Raw genomic sequence first — 16,825 nt, forward strand, 5'->3', positions numbered from 1 at the left:
TACTGAATAAATGTTTGGACTTCAGACAACAGATGTGTTTGAGTCTGACATTGAACAGAGGAATTGGTGTGGCAAATGATTGCAACCAATTCATCAGGGTGCTGGAGCTGATGATTGATGGAGTTTGAAGAAACCCACCCAGCTTGCACCCTGACCTCCATGCCGACAAGGGCAACATAAAATGAGGGGCCTTGAGTTTGACACATGTGATCTATGGCCATGAAGAAATAAACAAGAGATACCTACATTCCCCAAATCCTGAACCAGCATTAAATATAACCAGAAGGCCATAAAGGTTGGGCACCCTTCCATAAGTTTTTGACTCATGATATAAGATCACTTCTTTTTTAAGAAAAGATTTTAATTTACAAACACATTTCCAGCATTACAAATACTTAGGAACATTTAACTTCCATGTTGTTCGGCTGAGCTGCTGCTGAAGAGAGGAAGGACTGCCTGTTCCCAACTTTCATCCCACCGCAGCTGCCGGGCTGAGCGGAGGTTTCTTCGGAATAATCTTAATTTGCCTTCCGCGGCAGGGAATTCCCAGAATAGCGTCTGCAATGTTACATGTGAATGTGAAAAAAGATTAGCAGGATCTGAGGCAGAATGGAAATGTTGCATTTCAAACGGCATCCTATACCAGCAACTATTGAAAACTGGTCAACAAAAACATTTTTTTACAAATAAAGGGGTCTTAAATTAAACTGCCTTATTTATTCCCATATAGTAGTTCATAGTTGTCTGCAATAGGCATTTATTAATGATCAAGCCATAGAGTATTGGCTTAAAAAAATGAAGAGAATAATGTGTTGTCGAAGGCTTTCATGGCCAGAATCACTGGGTTGCTGTGAATTTTCACGGCTGTATGGCCATGTTCCAGAAGCACTCTCTCCTGATGTTTCGCCCACATCTATGGCAGGCCTCCTCAGAGGTTGTGAGGTGTGTTGGAAACTAGGCAAGTGGGGTTTATATATCTGTGGAATATTCAGGGTGGGAGAAAGAACTGAGGCAAATGTGAATGTTGCAGTTGGCCAGCTTGATTAGCATTGAATAGCCTTGCAGCTTCAATTTCAACAGAAAGGAGGAAACCATGAAAATGAACAAAATCTGACTACCAGTATTAAAAACTCTAAAATCAAGACAGTAAATAAAGAACAAGATCTGTAAGCTGCCCTGAGTTCTGTAAGCCGCCCCGAGTTCTGTAAGCTGCCAGGAGAGAATGCTTCTGGAACATGGCCATACAAACTTACAGCCACCCAAAGAAGAGAACAATTAATACACACACTGGACTCATGAAAGCAACAATGTGTGACTGCGAGATTAGAATATAAAGCAATGGCTGCAAATGACCAGAGGAAAGATTCCACCCAAATATCAGGAAGAGCTTTGTTACTCAAAGAGCTGTTCAAAAGTGGAATGGATCGTCTTGACGGACTCTCCATCTTTAAATATCTTTGAACAGAGGTTGGATGGGCATTTGATTCTAAGACACGCTCTCAAACGTGTTGTTATGCGTTGTTTTTATCGATTGTTTTATTGATAATTGATGTTTTATTGGTCTAATTGTTTTATTGTTGTATCATTGATATTTGATTGTTTTATCAGGCTAGGCCCCATGTAAGCCGCCCCGAGTCCCTTTGGGGAGATGGGGCAGGGTATAAAAATAAAGTTGTTGTTATTATTAATATTATTATTATTATTATTACCTTCAGTTGCTCTGCAAGTTCACTCGAGTCCTTGAACACCAAACCATTCACTTCATGCTTCACAAGCTCATGTAAACTACAGTGAAATAAAGAAAGATGGGGCAGGAAAATATTTAGTGGCAAGAATCAGTTCAGGGAAGGCTTTCTTTCCTTACTTTTGCCCATTCTCAGGTAAAACCTGTGTGGAGGAAGCCAGCTAGGAATCTGAAATCCCTTCAGGCCCCCTATGATGTAAGTCACATCTCTGCACATTGCACAGCCTGAAAGAGACCAAACACTTCAAGAATTAACTATTTATTTATTATTTATTTACCACATTTGTAACCCGCCTTTCTCAACCCCGAAGGGGACTCAAGGCGGCTTACACAGGCACTTGTTCAGTACCTACAGAGCACATATCCAACATATAATAAATAATAATAACAATAACAACAACAACTTTATTTATACCCCACCACCATCTCCCCACAGAGACTCGGGGTGGCTTACATGGGGCAAAGCCCGAACAGCATAATTAAGCAAAACAGCAGCATAAATACAATTCGCAATATACAAAAGAAAACAGTAATACGATAAAACAAGAATTTTACAACAGTTAATAATATCAGTCAAACACCAGGTACGGTTCTGTCAACTACATTGGTGGAGGAACTGCAGCAGCTATGTAAGAATAACAGAATAAGTTAAAATACACAAATGATGGGGACCTAATAAAATTCAGGACAGAATTATGCCATCACCAGCTTATATTAATACATATATTAAAATATATGTATATTAAAATATACAGAAGTAAGGTTAAACAATAATATAAGAAACCTAACAGTTAATGAATACTGATGTAAGTAAATAATAATTTTTTAACTGATTTATATTGCACTGTATAATTTTTATATATGCGTTTTATTGTAAGCCGCCCTGAGTCCCCTGTTGGGTGAGAAGGGCGGGATATAAATATTGTAATAAATAAATGATCTCACATGCTTTTTCGCTGTCTGTTTTTATGAGCCTCCCAAACACATTTGCATGTCCCCTTTCTCCATGGCTTATGTGATTAAAAACCCTGCTCTGTCTCCTTTAAAATAGGGTAGTTTAAAAAGTTATTGAACTCTCTGTTCTTACTCAGTGTGTGTGAGAATACCAACCTGTTGGTGTCTTTTGCGTTTGTTTGCATGAGGTTATCTAACCGCAGGAGATCCTTCTACCTTTGCTTCACCAACCAAATTTTAAACACTTACCACTGGAAGTGGACTGCACAGACCGGCAGGCAGCAGCCAAACATGTCCACCACCTTCATCGGCAGATCCAACCCACTGGAAGACTTGTGGAGGCAAACACCCAAGTCTGCTGAACCTGCAAGAGCGAATCACCTTCAGCGTTCATTCTGCAAAGATGTCTCCTTGCAACAGGATGCCAGCTCTCATCCAGGCTTCTGCCAGAATGAATCAAGGATGGCTGGAACTTTCACAATGAGGAGTTTGCATTGGACTAAGCTGGTGCATGCGCTGGGATTGTAGAACAAGCTCTAACAAAACATCAGCTTTTTTGGTCAAGAGCTCAAGCCATTGCACAGAAGGACTGGGAGTGACATTGTTTTGTGAGCATTGCCTTCAAGGAAAGGGGAAAGAGGGAAAAGAAAGCAATACAAGGACAAAGTTTCCCTCCTACCTTAAGAGAGACCACTAAGCAGAAGCTTAAACAAAGGCAGATCTATAAAGGACTGGATTTAATAGTATGATCTCCTTGTAAGAAAATGAGCTGCTACAGTCTTAGGGAAGGTATGGTTGCATTAAAGTATGGAGAGTTTTGAAGGAAGTCCTCACCGAGCAGGACAGGGTAGTCCTCCGCTTCCAACCAGGGAGTGCAGATCTGGATATGCTTGAACTGCAGTTTTTCAATCAGCTTGTTATAATATTCCTTCAGAGGTCCTTTGCCTTTTCAGACATACAAAAATGGACAGCGTTAAGCCAGAAAAGGTGACACCACATGAGTGAGGATCATTTTGTGACACTTTAGGTTATTGGGTGCTGCTCTGAGCTCAAATTGTTTTATATACTAGTGTTTATATTTTGTATTGTACTGTGTGTTTATTTTATGCCTTGTTTTAGGCACCTTGTGCCATATGTAAGCCGCGCCAAGATGGAGGTGGGGTAGAAAAATAAAGTTATTATTGCTATTTGTACACCCAGAGCACAGCTTAGAAAAATGACTTCTTTACACAATGCAACTTCCAGAATCAGCGGCAAAACTGGTTCTGGGAATTGTAGGGCAGGAAAAGAATTTTGTAGAGAGACTAAACATGTCAGTTTCTCACAGCAAAAGAACCTTTGAAGATTAGCACAGTCTACGTTTTCCTGGATGGTAGCTCACTTCATCAAATGCAAGGAATAATGCCTCAATGAGCAGAAAGTTTCTTAGTAACACTCTCCATGTATACATAGAATGTAGGAGCTTAAAGGAAATTAACATTAACAATTAAAACATCTTACCTGTTATCACACACACTAAAGGAGGCAGTTTTGCTCCACCATTGAGAGCATTTTCATAGTCTGCGGAATTAAGAGAGAAAAGTGTCTTACCATATCAATAACAATAACTTATATGAGGATTTAAAGATGGAACTGCAAAGACTCTGGCACAAGACAGTCAAGGTGGTCCCAGTGGTGATCGGCACACTGGGTGCTGCGCCTAAAGCACTAAACACAATAAGTGCTGACAAAATTACTATCTGTCAGCTGCAACAGGCCGTGCGCATTATTCGCCGATACATCACACAGTCCTAGACACTTGGGAAGTGTCCGACGTGTGATCCAATACAACAGCCAGCATAGTGATCTTGTTTGCTGTGTATTAATCTTGCTGTGTATATAATAATAATAATAATAATAATAATAATAATAATAATAATAATAATAATAATAATAATAATAATAATAACAACCAACATTCAATGATTCTTTAAGAAAAGGGACAGACAGGGGGAGAGGCACATTCCCATTTTAGGAATGTCATAATTTCAAAATCCATGATGTTAAAACAAGGAAGGAAATAATTACATCCGAAGTTGATTACAACTAGATTCCAAAGTGGAATGAGAATAGAAAAATACAGCAGGGAAAAAATGAGCACTGGTTGTTAACTATACTTTTTTCCAATTTTATTTGAGGCATTGATATGAGCCACCCTAGAGCCATTGAAAACCTGAGGATTCCCACAGTAGGAAGAAGTCTTTGGGTACCCTATACTTTCCCTATGATGGAGAAAAAAGCTCTAAGTTCCAGGCAAAGTAATGAAGAGAAATCACAACAGGCCCCACAATGGATGCCAGAATGATCAAACAATTGGTTTCTGAAGTAATACAGAACACACTCTGGGCAACCTACCTTCTAAGGCTTCTAAGAGGATGGAAAAATCTTCATCCTCTAGTAAGAAAAACATGAGAGAAAGGAAAAAGTTGAATCTAGATGCATTTCAGTTCCCAAAAGTGTGGTTTCAACTAAAAGTTCATTTATTTTTTTATATCAGAAGTGATTTGAGAACATACAGCAAGTTATTACTGATGTGAGAGAATTGGCTATCTACAGAGACCTCGGCCAGGGGACGCTTGGATGTGTTAGCTGGGAGGCTTCTCTCATATCCCGCAAGCTAGAGCTGACAGATGGGAGCTCACCGCATCTCACAGATTCGAACCGGCAAACTTTAAGTCAGCAACCCAACCTTCAGGTCCGCAGTTCAGCTGGCACAAGGGTTTAATCCACTGCACCACCGCAGCTCCTCATTATGTGCAATAATAATAATAATAATAATAATATTATAATAATACTTTATTTTTATACCCCGCCTCCATCACCCCAAAGGGACTCGGGGCGGCTTACATGGGGCCAAGCCCGGATAAAACAATAAACCATAGAGAAACATGAAAATGCAAACACAGTTATTAAAATCCAACATTCCAAAACAAACCAAAATAAATTATCAATGATGAAAGCATTCTGATTTACAAGCCAACAAATAAGCAACCCAACAGACCTCTGTATGAGATGTCCTAGAAGTCTCTACAATTTTCCCTTTTAAAAACAGCTAATGGCCAAATATTGATACAGATTCAGTATTATTCCAAATCTCTAGAAGTCTTTTGGATTTTGGAAATATTATAGGTACAGTAGAGTCTCACTTATCCAACACTCGCTTATCCAACGTTCTGGATTATCCAACACATTTTTGGAGTCAATGTTTTCAATATATCGTGATATTTTGGTGCTAAATTAATAAATATAGTAATTACTACATAGCATTACTGCGTATAGAACTACTTTTTCTGCCAAATTTGTTGTCTAAAATGATGTTTTGGTGCTTCATTTGTAAAATCATAACCTAATTTGATGTTTAATAGGCTTTTCCATAATGCCTCCTTACTATCCAACATATTCGCTTATCCAACATTTTGCCGGCCCGTTTATGTTGGATAAGTGAGACTCTACTGTATGTGATGAGATATTTTGGAAATGGAACCCAAGTCTAAACACGTAATCCATTAGTGCTTCATATATGCCTTCTACACAAAACCTGAAGTTTATTTGGTACACAACATTTTAATCGTTTTGTGCACGAAACAAAGTTTGGGGACACTTAACCATCAGAAAACAATGGAATCGGTGTCTCAGCTACTCATATGAACCATTTTATGGGATTTCTGGATAAGGGGTGCCCAAACTGTATTATACTCAATTCTGTTTTGGGGTTTCATCTTGTAAGTGGTCATCTATATTCCCCCAAAGTTAGAAAGAATTCCCAAAAGTCTCAAGAAAGATTCTGCTAAAGGATGCGGAATTTCCTCATATTGTTCACAGCAGAGAAGCTCAGTTTGCATGTCACAATTCAAATATACCAGAGGAAAAGATAAAAATATATAGTCAAGACCTGTCCAGCTAGTGCTACTGACGAGGAGAGCTGGTCGGCCCTTTTGGAGCATCACGTCCCCACTTCCAACATCGAGTTGCGTAAAAGCAGATTTCTCAACTTGGCCTGGGAGATTGGACTCTGCTCTGAGAGGAAAGAGCACTTTAAAGACCAGACTTTAAAAGTATATGCACATCAAGCAAAAACATCAGAACTGGAATAAAAAATATGACTCTCAGAACTACACAATGAAGAGCAAATCAGAGACAGGCAGCGATGAAAGAGGAACAGTCGCAAGCTACTCCATTTGAGAGTCCTAACATTTCACGTATATTTTCACCCATTTATTAGTTTATTTGCCTGTCCTGTCAATACAATTGTAATACAATATAATACTAATAATACAATATAATATTAATTATATATTATATTTTACATGTAATATTACTAATAGTATTACAATATATTGATACAGTACAATATAGTAATTTATTACCAGTATTGTACTATGCTAATATAATATTGTATGTAAATTTAATTTGTAAGCCGCTCTGAGTCCCCTTCGGGGTGAGAAGGGCAGCATATAAATGTAGCTAATAAATAAATAAATACCCGTCTGAGAAAACACAAAATCAGAAAAGATTTGCCTCTGTTTTCATATTATGAGCAACCTTTTAAATTAACCGATGTGCTTTCATAGATGCCGTTGACTATGTTGTGCCCTGTCTCAAGCCAAACGTAAAGGTGGGTAATGAATAAAATAATAATAATAATAATAATAATAATAATAATAATAATAATAATAATAATAATAATAATATCAACATCAAAGGACAAACATGCTTCTAACTTACCCCGGCAAGGCTCTAAAGGGAGCATAGTCTTTGATGAGTTTCATAAATAAGTGATGCTGGTCGCTCAAAGGTGTCTCTTTGAAGAATGATGCCGGCTTGTCATACAGGGTTATCGCTCTGCAACACAAACGGTTTGGTGATGATAACAAAGATAAAGTCACAAACAGGCTAAGAAACAAAAGCATGCATCTTCCCAAACACACACACACAATTAAGACTGAAGATCTCTCATTCAGAGGTAAGCAGCTAAACCACTAGATGTTTTTGACTTACAATTCCATTAGTCTCAGGAAGATATAGTTTATTCATATCTGGAGCACAAGGAAGGGATGGTGCTGCGGGTCTGATTTTGGCTTGACGGTTACACAGGTAAATAATAGTATCAAAGTTTGTCTGCTACCTGCCAGACTTTGAAGCTGGCGCCAAGCAAGAAGCAGACAGACTTTGAAGCTGCAAGACTATTAAATGCTAATCAAGGTGGCCAATTACAACATTCACACTTGCCTCCAACAGACAAGAGTTCTTTCTCCCACCCTGAACATTCCAGATATATAAACCCCACTTGCCTAGTTTCCAACAGAACTCACAACCTCTGAGGATGCCTGTCATAGATGCGGGTAAAACATCAGGAGAGAATGCTACTGGAACACGGCCATACAGCCCAGAAAACCCACAGCAACCCATGACACCCTATTTTCAGCCCTTGATTTACCTGATATTACAATTCTTCCCAAGGTCCTCTTTCATTGCATTGGTCACACAAATGTTGTCATCAGAGAAGCGGCCAAAGACTTCTTCATACCTGAAAGCAAGTGAGCTTCCATCCATTACTGAATCCTGATATCTATGAATCCTTGTTCAAGACATCTGCAGGGAAATTTATCTTTCCCCTGCAGTTGCAATGATTTTTTAAAAATATAAAAATAAAATCTGAACCAAATGACTGCAAATTCTCTGCTACCAACCTTTCATTTCTTAATCCCCTTTAAGCCCCAGAAATGTAATCTACACTTCATTACAACTTCAAACATCAGCATCATTTCAAGCTGAAAAATGTAATTTTAAGAAACAATAATGCAGAATTCTAGGATCACTGGCTTGAACAAAGTGTCAAGTGCAAGTTGTGAATAAACTACCAGTATATAATAATAATAATAATAATAATAATAATAATAATAATAATAATAACAACAACAACAACAACAACAACAACAATTTTTTTGCTGTGTCATAAAATAAGATGATAATAATAATAATAATAATAATAATAATAATAATAATAATAATAGCTTTATTTTTATACCCCGGCCCATCTCCCCGAAGGGACTCGGGGCGGCTTACATAGGGCCTTGCCCGGCACAACAATCAAATAACAATAACAGAGCAATAACACAATTATCCCAATAAAAACATCAGCATCAATAAAAAACAATCATTAAAATCAACATGCAGCATACAGTGTTAAAAACAGGAGACTAATTCATAGATCCCAGGCAAAGTGCAGAATGTTCCGAAATGAGGAAAGGTAATTTCACAGTTGAAATGGACAATAAAGTGCGGTATAATAGTGGCAACACATCAACAATGGGGCTATTATAGAATGGGCAGATGGATCAGTTCATCAACAATTAAACGTCAAAGGCCTTTTGGAAGAGCCAGGTTTTTAATAATAACAATAAGTGTTCAACTTGTGATTTTGTGATACGAAATCCAGCATATAGATCTCGTTTGCTGTGTCATGCTATGTCTTTGTGTCAGTAATAATAATAATAATAATTTTATTTTTAACCTGCCCTCTCTCCCCGAGGGGATTCTGGGTGGCTTCCAAAACAAGGCAGGCATTCAATGTCCCATACAATATAAGATAACATCTTAAATTAATATTTAACATTTAAATTAAATTAACATTTAAGTAAGACTAAAAACAGATAAAAACAATCCTCGACAATGAAACAAGCAGAAAAAACACTGGGCAAAGAACTGAGCTCAACTGCAGCAAAACTGAATACACACAACACACACACACACATATACACACACACACACACATATATACACACACACACACATATACAATTCTGTTAAACCTTTTAAAAGATTTGACTTGGTGCTTTCAAAAACATAACATAGAAAAAAGTCTATGCAAGTTTTGCATTTTTGGAACACACATCACTGCATATTGACCAACTGTTTATTATGATTATTAAAAAAGAAGAAATTTTACAAACCATTTTGCAATCCGCACTATAGGGTGCCTCTTTCCATGTGTCAGGCTCATGATTGTATATCCGTAGTTGTGCCAATCGATGATGAACTTGCTCCCTTGGAGAAGACAAACTAACCATGTCACTGCTATGCTGGGCAGACCTGGAGGATTCTTGTTCATGAAATGAGGGCAAAAGAGAACAGGTTTAATATGGCGGGGAGGTAAAAGGTACTTTGAAAAAACATGCCAACAATTTGATCAGGGAGGCACACATTGACATGGAAAAATGGAACATCAGTACTTCCCCATGGCCGAGTCAAGCTCAGCCTCCAGATGCTGGAAATGAAAAAAAGTGAAGCCTTGCCTCTATGTACTGTCTGTCTTTGTTGTCAATTATATAATGGCATTGAATGTTTGCTATATATGTATTCTGTAATCCGCTCTGAGTCCCCTCAGGAAGATAGAGCAGAATATAAATAAAATAAATTATTATATTATTATTATAGGATCTTCTTAGGCAAGAGGTGGTTTTGCCAATTCCTTTCCTTAAACCAGGGGTCCCCAAACTAAGGCCCGGGGGCCACATGCGGCCCATCCAAGCCATTTATCTGTTCCCCGCTGCGGCAGCTCCCTCCTCCTCCTCCTCCTGGTGCATGCCTTCCAAAGCTTTACTTATTTATAATGGCATTTTTATTATTATTAATTAATTATTAAGGGGTGCTTTGCTAATGTTTTTGGTGCACAAAAGCAGAAGAGGATTGGACTAAATAGCATAAGGGGTCTCTTTCAACTCTCTTTGTTGTTATTGTTGTTGTTGTTATTGGCACAAAGACATAGTATAACACAGGAAATGAGATCTATATGCTGGATTTCAAATCACAAAATCACAAATCGAATGCTTCCCAAGCATTTAGGACTCTGTGATTTATTATTATTATTATTATTATTATCATCATCATCATCAACAACAACAACAACAACATTGAGGCTGGGTGGCCATCTGTCAGGGGTGCTTTGTGCTTTTGGTGCACAAAGGCAGAAGGGGTTGAACTAAATGGCCCAAGGGGTCTTTTCCAACCCACTTTATTATTTTGATGATGATGATAATGATGATGATTAACACTGAGGCTGTATTTTGTTTTTTTATTTCAAAATAAGATATGTGCAGTGTGCATATGAATTTGTTCATAGTTTTTTTTTAAAACTATAGTCCGGCCCTCCAACGGTTTGAGAGACCATGAACTGGCCCCCTGTTTAAAAAGTTTGGGGACCCCTGCCTTAAACTATAGTAGTGCGCAGAGACCTAGATTCATTTGTTAGCCTTCACTGGATTGGACCAATTGAGTTAATTAAGCCTATGGAAATGCTGACTTTCTAAGTCCCCATTCATTAGCAATGCTATACCAGTTGGACCTAACTATTGGATTTAGACCACTATTCTCCCTTACCATCCATATTATTGTCCTCACAATAACCCTGTGAAGTAGGTCAGGTTGAGAGGTCACTCCATGCATCCCTTCCTAGGGATTCAACCCTCAGGACTCTTAACTTCTACTCCATAATCACTGATTTACAAACAGAAACAAAGTAAAAAAAACTAGGAGATGGATGTACCTGGAGGAGGACATGACCTGGTTTGTTTATACTCAGCATCGTATACAACAACTGGAGGCTCTGCAAAATGACTTTTGCAAGATACTGGAAAACTTTTGGCCCAACTGCAGAAAGGAAATAATATAGTATCAAAAACTCAGACAGGTTGTCATCGAAGCTGTCTTAAGCATTAGGGGGAGAAGGAGCAAATATATTTTAATTTAACAACAAGCAGACATTAGTGTGTTTCTGTGAAAACCGATAGCATATATTACTCTCTCATGCAATAATTTTCCAATCCTGAACTTTCAGGTCAAGACTCAATACTTTGGGGAAGTTCTGGGTGGGATTGTAGGGGTCGGGGGGGGGGTTAGCTTTGAATGTAATTTTAATTATATTTCTAGTATTTTAACTTTTGTATCCACCCAAAAATGTTTGTGTTCTTTAATTTTTTTGTATCTGTCTTATAAAGTATAATAATAATAATAATATACTTTAGTATAATAATAAGTACCTATATTTGAATAATCTCATCATTCTACGACAACTGGGAAGCCAATGAACAAAATTATGCAACTAAAGAGCACAATATGGCCCTATAAAATTCAGATTATCTGTTTTGAACTGGATTATATGGCAGCGTTGATTCATTTAATCCAGTTCAAAGCAGACAATGTGGATTATTTGCCTTGAGAGTCTGGATCAGGGGTCCTCAAACTCTTAAAGCAGAGGGCCGGTCAACAATCCTTCAGACTGTTGAGGGGCCAAATTATCATTTGAAAAAAAACCGAACAAATTCCTATGCACACTGCACATGTCTTATTTGTAGTGCAAAACAACAACAACCATGAAAGAACAATACAATATTTAAAAATTAAAACAATTTTAACCAACATAAACCTATCAGGATTTCAATGGAAAATGTGGGCCTACTTCTGGCAAATGAGATAATCAAGTTAATTAGGATTTGTGTTGTCGATTGTTGTTGTTGTTGTGTGCCTTCAAGTCATTTCAGACTTTGGGCGAGCCTAAGTCTAAAATTATTTATTTATTCATTTACTACATTTATTTATTACATTTATATCCACCCTTCAGAGGAAGGGGACTCAGAGCAGCTGTACATACAATATATTATATTATTAGCATAGTAGAATATTAACATTATATATTACTTTATTGAACTATACCACTATACTGTAATATTATATGTAATATAGAATTAATATTATTATATGGTATTATTATTAGTATTATATTGTATAACATTATATTATTATCAATATTATATGTATATACAATATATTATATTATTTAAAATGATATAAAAATATTATATTATAAAACTAAGGGCGGGGGCCAGGTAAATGACCTTGGAGGGCCGCATCCGGCCCCCGGGCCTTAGTTTGGGGTCCCCTGGTCTGGATTATATGGCAGTGTAGAAGCGGTCAATGTTAATTTACAGGTTAAAACATTTCAATCCACCTCTATATTAAATCCATTACTGGATTAAGTTGTCTTCTCCCAGTCTCTGGGACCCCACAAAGGGGAAAAACAGTGGAGAAATGGCACCAAATTCACTCTAGTTTTGTAATGCCAATACCTCACTTGCCTGCCCTATTCTCCATTAGCTTTATAGAGTACACACAATGTCATGCCCTTAGATTTTTCTATCCAAACCACTTTTATTTGGAAAAACAGTGCTAGTTTAAAAAAACAAAAAAAACAAGAGGCATGCATTCTACCTTGCCATATTTTCAGCTCAGTCATATGGACAATCTCGATGTTTCCATTTCGTAGAATGTCACTATGTGGCTGCGTGCCTTGAAAGAAAAGCATAAACTGTTACAATTATTCATTCAGTACATACAAACAAATAACAGCATCCAAATCAAGGAGATGCAGACTGGGTGAAAGTAACATTGCATGGAGTCGGGTGACAACTGGAAATCTAAGACTGCCATCTGGCTAATTTGACTTTTAATTTTGGTTGGATTCAGGGGCCACAAATAACATGGGACACAGTCACATCTTATATTTATTTATTTATTTCCAATATTTATATCCCGTCCTTCTCACCCGAAGGGACTCAGGGCGGCTTACAACACTGGCATGATTAGATGCCTATACAAATACATGACATAACACATGACAATTTAAACACATGACATTTTAACAGTTCTGTTTTTTTCATAATAGTACAATATTTTAATTCTTTGTGTGGGGGAGGGTTTTTTTTGTGTGTGCAAAGAATATAATTCTGTTCCTAGCATGGTGAGCCCATGTGCGCATTCAGAAAAAGACCTACAAGCCACTCTCAACACCTTCGCAGAAGCATACGAGAAGCTCAGCCTCTCATTGAACATCAAGAAAACCAAAGTGCTCTTCCAACAGGCACCAGGTAATCTCTCTGCAATGCCAGGAATACAACTTAATGGTGTAACATTAGAAAATGTTGACCATTTCTGCTGCCTTGGCAGCCACCTCTCCACAAAAGTCAACATTGACACTGAAATACAACACCGCCTGAGCTCTGCGAGTGCAGCATTTTTCCGTATGAAGCAGAGAGTGTTTGATGACCGGGAAATCTATAGAGAGACCAAGGTGCTTGTTTATAAAGGCATTGTCCTCCCAACCCTGCTGTACGCCTGCAAAATGTGGACAGTGACATATATCACACTCAACTCCTAGAGAGTTTACATCAGCGTTGCCTCAGAAAAATCCTGCCAATCTCTTGGGAAGACAGGTGGACAAATGTCAGCATGCTGGAAGAAGCAAAGACCACCAGCATTGAAGCGATGCTCCTACGCCATCAACTCTGCTAGACTGGCCACATCCAAATGCCCGATCACCGTCTCCCAAAGCAGTTTCTCTACTCCGAACTCAAGAATGGAAAACGTAATGTTGGTGGGCAAGAAAAGAGATTTAAAGATGGGCTTAAAGCCAGCCTTAAAAACTGTGGCATAAACACTGAGAACTGGGAAGCCCTGGCCCTTGAGCGCTCTAATTGGAAGTCAGCTGTGACCAGCAGTGCTGCGGAATTCGAAGAGGCACGAATGGAGGGCTTAAGGGAGAAACGTGCCAAGAGGAAGGCCCGTCAAGCCAACCCTGACTGAGACTGCCTTCCGTCTGGAAACCGATGTCCTCATTGCGGGAAAACATGCAGATCAAGAATCGGTCTCTTCAGCCATCTACGGACACATCCCAAGACCCTATAACTGGAGGACCATCATCCTCGGCCTACGAGGGATCGCTTAAGTAAGACCCCATCCAAAATAAATGCAGGCAAGGTATAATAGATTAGCTGTGAACTGGAACCTGTGGATACATTTAATGACAGCCAGTGATTTGGTTTTAAGGAGGGTGGTTAAAGAAAATAAACTATGACACTACACAAAAAGATATCTGAATATGAGGTTCAAATGCCATCTGTGATGGAAACCTTTTGGATGGTGGGCTATGGCAGTCACACACTCTCAGCCTCAGAAGAAAGCAAAGTGTGACAAATCCACACTCAATGGATTTACAGTAGAGTCTCACTTATTCAACACTCGCTTATCCAACGTTCTGGATTATCCAACGCATTTTTGTAGTCAATGTTTTCAATACATCATGATATTTTGGTACTAAATTCGTAAATACAGTAATTATTACTACATAACAATACCATGTATTGAACTGTACTTTTTCTGTCAAATTTGTTGTATAACATGATTTTTGGTGCTTAATTTGTAAAATCATAACTTATTTTGATGTTTAATAGGCTTTTCCTTAATCTCTCCTTATTATCCAACATATTCGTTTATCCAACATTCTTCCGGCCCGTTTATCTTGGATAAGTGAGACTCTACTGTACTTTAGTTGGGACCTGGCGCTAAGCGAGATGTCCTCTGAGCATGCGCAGAGCGCTCCCACTCTCCCTCTTTCTTCCCCCGGAAGCGGGCCACGGCTTACCTGAGTAGCCGACCAAGGCGACGCGGCGCCCGCGGAGAGCCAGCGAGAGCGCGTGGTACTGCATGCGGGGGCTCCGTCCCAGGTCCCCCAGGACCACTACCGCCACTCGGGCCTGGGCCCCGCTAGGCCTCAACCGCCGTTGCCATAGCAACAGCAGCAGCGGCAGCAAGAGCAGCCCGGCCGCAGCGATGACTAGGGCCGCCATCTTGGAGGAAAAGGAAGCGGGAAGGCTAGAGCGGCTCTTTGGGAAAGGCCAGGAGGAGACAGCGCCCTCTGCTGGTTAGAGCTAGGAAGAGGAGAAAAGTCTACGAGAAGCAAAAAAACAACCCAATTTGGTTTATTCACACAATCATTACCACCAATTTCTCCCAATTTACATTGCAATGGCAGCAATAGCTGACATAGTGGAAGCGACCAAGTTGGCCTACCTGCAGACAGCAGGAAAAGCCTGGGTAAGTAAATAAATAAATAGTCTTTATTTGCACCCTGCCACCATTTCCCCAGGAGGACTCAGGGTTGCTCACAGAAGCACCATAGTGCCACATCTGAACCATAATGCACAGTACATAAATCTAAAACATATAAGTATAAAAGCAGCATTGTATGTAAAATCCCAGTAAAAATATAAGAATTATAAAAAGATTTTTCCCAAAATGCAGTACAACCTGTGAATAAGTTAACTATCAAAATTAAAGTGCAGAGTGGCACAATCAGGTCATTGGGCTGGCCAGAATTAAACAACGGCCTGTCGGACGAGACATGTTTTTAATCTCCTCCTGAAGGGACCATAAGCCAGAAAATAGTAAACTATTTCCTATCTTATTATTATTATTATTATTTCATTTATTATTTTACTCTATTTATTATTACTTGTATTATTTTCCTGTATTTATTATTATTATTATCAACACAACGACGTTGTATGGCACAGCAAACAAGATAGACATGCTGGATTTCGTTTCGCAAAACCACAAGTCGAACACTTCCCAAGTGTCTAGGACTGTGTGATGTATTTTCTGATGATGTGTGCAGATCCCAGTAGGGTGGCCTTTTGCAGTTGGCAGATGGTGATTTTGTCAATGTCTATTGTTTCCAAATGCCGGCTGAGATCTTTTGGCACAGCACTCAGTGTGCCCATCACCACCGGGACCACCTGTACTGGTTTCTGCCAGAGTCTTTGAAGTTCAATCTTGAGGTCCTGATAGCGGCTGAGTTTTTCCTGTTGTTTTTCATCTATGCGACTGTCACCTGGGATGGCGACATCAATGATCCAAACCTTGTTCTTTTCCACAACTGTGATGTCTGGTGTGTTGTGTTCCAGAACTTTGTCAGTCTGGATTCGGCAGTCCCACAGTATCTTTGCATGTTCATTTTCCAATACTTTTGCAGGTTTGTGATCCCACCAGTTCTTTGCTGCTGGGAGGTGGTACTTGAGGCATAAGTTCCAATGAATCATTTGGGCCACATAGTTGTGCCTCTGTTTGTAGTCTGTCTGTGCGATTTTCTTACAGCAGCTGAGGATATGATCAATGGTTTCGTCGGTTTCCTTGCACAGTCTGCATTTTGGGTCATCAGCTGATTTTTCAATCTTGGCCTGAATTGCCTTTGTTCTG

The 16,825-nt window shown here is 39.0% G+C and overlaps 1 protein-coding gene across 3 annotated transcripts; it reads right to left on the minus strand.

Moving 5' to 3' along the window:
• Nucleotides 1–340: 340 nt before the first annotated feature.
• Nucleotides 341–15,441, minus strand: alg1 (ALG1 chitobiosyldiphosphodolichol beta-mannosyltransferase). Of its 3 annotated transcripts, XM_008121860.3 has the most exons (13): nucleotides 15,213–15,441; nucleotides 13,004–13,081; nucleotides 11,283–11,386; nucleotides 9,691–9,839; nucleotides 8,175–8,264; nucleotides 7,463–7,579; nucleotides 6,630–6,754; nucleotides 5,093–5,131; nucleotides 4,199–4,258; nucleotides 3,533–3,643; nucleotides 2,948–3,062; nucleotides 1,710–1,785; nucleotides 341–558 (listed from the first exon to the last, which is right to left on the minus strand). In XM_008121860.3, exons 1-13 carry the CDS (start codon nucleotides 15,415–15,417, stop codon nucleotides 406–408), a joined length of 1,422 nt encoding a protein of 473 aa, XP_008120067.1. In that variant the 5' UTR covers nucleotides 15,418–15,441; the 3' UTR covers nucleotides 341–405. The 3 variants fall into 3 exon arrangements, with proteins under 3 accessions (XP_008120067.1, XP_008120068.1, XP_062820344.1); XM_008121861.3 differs by lacking the exon at nucleotides 1,710–1,785; XM_062964274.1 differs by lacking the exons at nucleotides 4,199–4,258; nucleotides 5,093–5,131.
• Between the last annotated feature and the right edge of the window lie 1,384 nt (nucleotides 15,442–16,825).

The sequence above is a fragment of the Anolis carolinensis genome, unplaced genomic scaffold, assembly GCF_035594765.1.
Source record: "Anolis carolinensis isolate JA03-04 unplaced genomic scaffold, rAnoCar3.1.pri scaffold_13, whole genome shotgun sequence".
In the NCBI taxonomy this organism is placed as follows: domain Eukaryota; kingdom Metazoa; phylum Chordata; class Lepidosauria; order Squamata; family Dactyloidae; genus Anolis; species Anolis carolinensis.